Genomic DNA, 5,956 nt, shown 5'->3' with positions numbered 1-5,956 from the left:
ATGACCTAATCAACCTGTGGCTGCTCCTAATCTCATCACTTTAGGAGTAAGGTTGCAACATATGAATTTTTCGGGGACACAAATATTAAAACCATAACAAGGTAGGAAAGAAGAACAGGAGGGGAGAAGGTGATAAAGGCATTCGAAGTGGAAGGGACCACAGTACACAGGTACTGAGGGCAAAAACAGTATGATGGTCACAACAAGGACTTCACTGACTGTAGGGTAAACATCAAGAAGAAAGTGGCACAAGATGGAGCTGGAGCAGAATCAGGGCCAGATGACAGAGGGTGCATTTTGTCATGTCTCATTTCATGCCACCGATATTGGAAGATGGATTGAGGAGGACAGGAGCTACAGCAGCAAGGGCAGGCAAGAGCTGTCACAATAACTGAGGAGAGAAATGAGAAAAGATCAAGTCCCAAACCTGGGCAGGGAGGGGGTTTATTTGAACACTTTCAGGAGGCAAAATTGAATGGGTTTGGTGATGTGTGAGGAGTGAGGAAGAGAAAGAAGAGTCGGGGATACTTAGAGATTTCTAGCATAGATGACCCGGTGGATAATGGTGCTGACTGGGGGAAATGAAGACAGAATGAAAGCAATGCAAACCAAGGGAGGGGAGAGATGGAAGGCAACGAACTGCCTCTTCCCACCACAGAGTTGCCAGAAATACAATTTAGTGGGAAGTAAAGGTTCAGGACTATGGAGGGATATGCCCTTTGCTTGCCCTCCATCTCAAAACACAACCCAGCTTTTATTTTCCCCACCAGCACTCGGAAAACTGGGGACTGAGCAGCAGGATTTTAGCGAGAGGTTTTAAAGCTCAGAGGCTCTGAGAAGCTCTCAGTGGCAGTTACTTCTGGCTCTCCTTTAGAAAGACTGAGACAGCAGGTGGCCATGAGAATGAAGACGTAAGTGCACAAATGACAATAGAAGGAGAGGGGCTGGAGAAGCCAACCCCTGGGTTTGGAATTGATGAAGAAGCCGCAAGAAGTTATGAACCTCTGGATGGAGCTGGGGCATACCAGAGAACGCAGAAGTGCAGACGATGGTCTGCCAAGAATCAGGGAGCTTAGCCTAACCAGGTGGTGGCGCAGTGGGTAGAGCATCGGACTGGGACACGGAGGACCCAGGTTCAAGACCCCGAGGTCGCCAGCTTGAGCGCGGGCTCAACTGGTTTGAGCAAAGCTCACCAGCTTGAGTCCAAGGTCGCTGGCTCGAGCAAGGGGTTACTCAGGCTGCTGTAGCCCCCCCCCCCCCCCATCAAGGCACATATGAGAAATCAATCATTGAACAACTAAGGAGCCGCAATGAAGAATTGATGTTTCTCATCTCTCTCCCTTCCTGTCTGTCTGTCCCTATCTGTTCCTCTCTCTGACTCTGTCTCTGCCAAAAAAAAAAAAAAAAAAAAAAAAAATCTTCAGGGGCCTCCAGCAGTAGGGCAATGTAGCACACTGGGCCCATACAAAGCATGGAAAAATGGTTGACTTGAAACTTGACACTATGGAATTGAATATGATTCAGTTTTTATTTTACTTGGGCTGAACTTTTCTCATACTTCAAGTTTGTTTAGCCTCAGTGGCCCTTCCTGTGTCCTGGGATGCGTTGGATCAAAGGTGTGGCCTGAGGAAGAGAAAAATGTTTCTTTCTGGATCTCTGGTTGGCCTAACCTTCAAAAGTAGCCTGAGTTTGAGGAGTCACTGAATACTCTAGTCCGAAAACTATGTCTCCTCCAAGAACTTTCTCCCTTCCCATCAGACCTCAGGTCATATTTTGGGAGTTTCTTTTTCCTGTGTGATCGTTAATAATAACATGCCATTTTCTCTGGGCTACCGTTTTATTTGCTTAATTTGTTTTGGAATTCTTGTGTCCACAGCATTGGTTAATAGTATGAGAACCTGGGCCCTACATGATCCTAAAGGCATGAAAAATAGGGAACTTGGATCTGGGTGGGTCAAGGGTGTTGTAAGTCAGGGCATACTTTGTTTCGCTCTGTTGGAGAATTTTGTGTTCTGGCTGAAGTACTTTTAATAAGAAAAAATAAGAAAGCAAATTATCTTCCCAAACTTTATTATTGTAAATTGTTTTTATTACAAGGGTTTAACAGAGCAGAGAATTGATTTGTTGTCTTTGGTGAAACCTCAACAATTTAAAAATTCAGTTAATAAATATGAAATTAGTTACAGCCTCCCCCACCCCAGCCATGTTATGCACTCCTAGGAGACAAAGAGGAGAAAATCTTGTATCCACATGTAGTACAAACTCAGAAAATCACACCTGCTATTTATTCTTATCTAGGATTTCCTGAGGCAGAACAATCACACTATTTCACCTTGCTCTAAAGACTTGAGAAACATAAATAGATCCATAAATAGCTCATATAAATATAGGTTTTACCTTTTAAATAATGGAATTCTTAAATCTGGAATACTATCTTCTTAAAACAAATACAAAATAAGGCACACAACTCATTAAAATGGAATCTTAGGCCCCAAAGTTAACTCAGGACCTATTAAATACATAAATAACCTAAAGCCCTTAGAAAAACAAATAAAAAGCCAAGTGGTTCTCAGGCTAAACCTTCCTCCTAGGGGAGAGGCGAAGATGATTCAGATTCAGTCTCGGAAGCAGAGTGTTGTTACTTCTGAAACTTCCGTTAAATGAGAATGAACTCATTTGAGAGTCCTACTGAGTTTGATCAGAAATGGCCTGGGTTTACTCCCCGGCATGTCTAACTGACTCGGGGAGCTGGGGTCAGACGGAAACTCTTAAGCCACGTGGCGGACAATGGGGACGACGCAGGTGCAGCCCACTTTCACCAGCATCTTCTCCATCCGGAAGGAGTGCTGGCAGTGCCGAGGGAACCTGCGCAGGACCAGGATCTCCTGCTGGATGGCGACGGAGTTCAGGTGGTGGTCCAGCTTCCCGTCAGGACCCACACAGAAATAGTTGCGGCACTCTGCCTCCCAGATGTCAGCGGGGAATCTCTCAGGGTCCTTATTGAGGCTGCAGGGGGAGACAAAAGCCAGGAAGAGAGTGAATTCCTGGTAAAGCAGGAAGGAAATCAAACAGGAATCAATGCAGGGAGACCCATGCGCAGGGGGTCACATTAGAGGCATTGCAAATCCTCTAAGGGCTGTTAGGCTGAAAAAGAGGTAGTTTCAAGGTAACTTGGGTTTTTGTGCACGTGAGATGTTATAGAAAAAGGCAATGATTAGCTTTTCCCAATTTTTCTGAAGAATGAACAACAACAACAACAAAAGGATAGACTGAGACTACAGAAGGGATTTAAGTTTGACGCAGAGGATGTTTTTTAGAGTATGTTTGATAGATGGGCAAAGACCAAGGGAATCATCTATGAATAGGATAGTCATTAGCCTGACTGAGTGAAGTCTTGTCTTTGAAACATGGAATGCATCAAAATGTTATCTGACAGCACATTTTTGGAACAGAGCCCAGAGCTGAGATGAAGGACTGGGAACAGAAGCTTAAGCCCCTCTGAAAGTCTCTCTCCTCCCGCAGAGGGAATGATTTGCTTTGAGATTGAATTGATTTGTATAACTATTCTTAGTAATGAGAAGAGGAGAAGAAACCCTACAATCAGGTGAATCATAATTGAGGTTTATTTGCATAAAATCAAATTATCAAAATACATCTTTTATTTAATTCTTCATGGGGTCTAAATCCTAGATGTACTGAGGACCCAGCAAATGCAGGTCTGTTGGGAATGTAGATCAAGACTATTTAACTTACAAAGTGGTAGAAATACCCAACATGATATTTCTTTCTCTACTGGGACTCAAGCTATGTTTTTCCCATTGCTAAAAAGACAAAAAAAAAAAAAAAAAAAAAAAAAAAGAAGCACACAAAATGTTTAATTGCTAGTATTTTACAAGAAATCTTCTTAGTGGTAGCTCTTGTGAAGAAAGAGAATTCAGGCATTAATTCCTCAAATTGAATGTCTTTTTAAAATAAATAATAGACTTGGAGTATCATAAATATTAGAATAATGACTACCATTAATTTGGGTGCGTTTTGGTGTCTGTGACAATGATTTCTAATAGGATAGGTGTCAGGGGTGGGGATGTTCTGTGCTCTATCAATAAGTTTATAGAATGAAAGTTTGAGAATCATTGTTTTGCACAATGGCCCTTCCAGTTTTGACTGATGATTCTGAGTGAGTAAAATTTTCCTCAAGGTGCTTTAACTGGCAGTCTGATGCATAAAAGGTAAAAGAATACAAAGATTTTTATCTGGGGCTCTTACGTGAGATTCCAAGGTGAGGTGGATCGGTTGTGGTAATCTGAGAACCTTCTGGAATTCATATTCCGGTTATGGATGTTTAGGTTGACCAGCACAGTCGAAAGGAACTTCTTGTCCTCGGTGTTTGGGCATCCTGGATGTCGTGTTATTGGTATTCCTGCCTTCACTATGGCCACCAGAGTCAGCAAGAGCAGCAGCAGTGACTGGAACTGAATGGGAAAGGAGAGACAGGTGGGAGATTGGATTAGTATGGGGTTTTTGATAACAAATTGTGATAACAATTGTACTGCTAATCATAGAAAACATACTATGCTCCAGGACAATCTATTCTAAATTTTAAGATCACTTTAAATAAAAAACTGGTTAAGAGATAAAAATAATGTTAAGACCACAAAGTTTTTATCAGTCTTGAACATTCATCTTTTGATTTGGGAAAGGCACATTATTTATTGGCTGGCAATAATCTTAGTAAAAAATGCTGAGTCATCATCCTGTCAGTACATGTATCATGGCCAGGTCATCAGATAATATTGACCTTGATTTTCTAGGAGGAAATGTCTTCCTGCGCCATTGTTCTCTGTCTTAGCATTCTGTGAAATCCTATGTGAAGGCAAATGTGTACTTAAGAACGGGTTATAGAAAACCCATGTGGTGTCAGTATTGGTATTAGAAATGCTCTTGGTGCCACTACTAAACATCCAGCTAAAAACAGGATCCCCTTCTGTTTTCTTAGGTGTAGTTTACAGTTTTCTAAATTTACATATATTAATTCTATGTTCCAGTTACATTTCAAAGATGATATTTTACAAATATAAAAAGCATTTATTCTAAACCACAGTTACGCTGTATCGGATGAGAATAGATCGGCTTGGTGTACCAAGACTATGGTATAATAATAAAATGATGGAAGTAAAAGTCATCGCCACAACTTAGTAAATCCTCAAGGATAGTGACCCATCTTATTTTGGATTAAAGCAAAGTGCGGTAGGAGAAATATACTACATTGCTTGTACTCAGAAAAGTAGATTTTCAATAAATATTCTTTCTCACTGTACAGCATTGTGACACTTCTTTATGTGGTTTAGCCCCAATCTAGCTATCTTTCAGTTTTAATCTCCTCCTTCAAACTGATCTGTATCAGTTCTTGAAAATGCTATACAAGGGCAAGTATCTACCAAAGCATTTTCTACTTTACACGATCAGTAGTCTTATATCCACATAGTCAAAATCCAGAATTTCATACCCACAGTCCAGAAGTATTCTCTGGTTCGAATCAAGAAGAGCATTGCACGTTAGAGCAGGACTCACCACGGAAGAGGTTCTCAGAGGAGCCATCGTAATTTCTCTCGAGCCACTAGAGGTAGATGAGCTTGTGCCTGTTGTGAGATGGACAAAGAGTAGTGCTACCTGCTGTCTTTTTATAGGACTTTGCTTCTTCTGTGGTCACTTACGTTATCATGTCAGAGTGGGTTCAGGAGTGACACCATTTTGGTTAAAAGTTCCATCCCCAAATGAGGTCAGAGAGGAACCTCCCCTTCACGGCAAGTAACATCTGTTTGATATCATGAAGGAAACTGGGAAGGACAGAAATTTATGTTTCCAAAGACTTTCCCTCTCTTCATCTTTCAAGGAACTATTTGTTGCACGCTGAGCAAGGATACTCTACTTATGAGCTTATATCATTAATTAATGG

At 41.4% G+C, this 5,956-nt stretch overlaps 1 protein-coding gene across 3 annotated transcripts; it reads right to left on the bottom strand.

Annotated features, from left to right (window-relative positions):
* Positions 1-2,768: 2,768 nt before the first annotated feature.
* Positions 2,769-5,636, bottom strand: IL17A (interleukin 17A). 3 transcript variants are annotated; one of them, XM_066252972.1, is made up of 3 exons: positions 5,572-5,636; positions 4,267-4,472; positions 2,769-3,006 (listed from the first exon to the last, which is right to left on the bottom strand). In XM_066252972.1, the coding sequence occupies exons 1-3, from the start codon at positions 5,596-5,598 to the stop codon at positions 2,769-2,771; spliced, it is 471 nt and encodes a 156-aa protein (XP_066109069.1). In that variant the 5' UTR covers positions 5,599-5,636. The 3 variants fall into 3 exon arrangements, with proteins under 3 accessions (XP_066109069.1, XP_066109070.1, XP_066109071.1); XM_066252973.1 differs by having other exon boundaries at positions 4,267-4,466; positions 5,572-5,598; XM_066252974.1 differs by having other exon boundaries at positions 4,267-4,466; positions 5,575-5,598.
* Between the last annotated feature and the right edge of the window lie 320 nt (positions 5,637-5,956).

This window comes from Saccopteryx bilineata, chromosome 1 (assembly GCF_036850765.1).
Source record: "Saccopteryx bilineata isolate mSacBil1 chromosome 1, mSacBil1_pri_phased_curated, whole genome shotgun sequence".
Classification (NCBI taxonomy): domain Eukaryota; kingdom Metazoa; phylum Chordata; class Mammalia; order Chiroptera; family Emballonuridae; genus Saccopteryx; species Saccopteryx bilineata.
The sequence above is the reverse complement of the archived record's forward strand: the minus strand, read 5'-3'. Positions and strand labels throughout refer to the sequence as shown.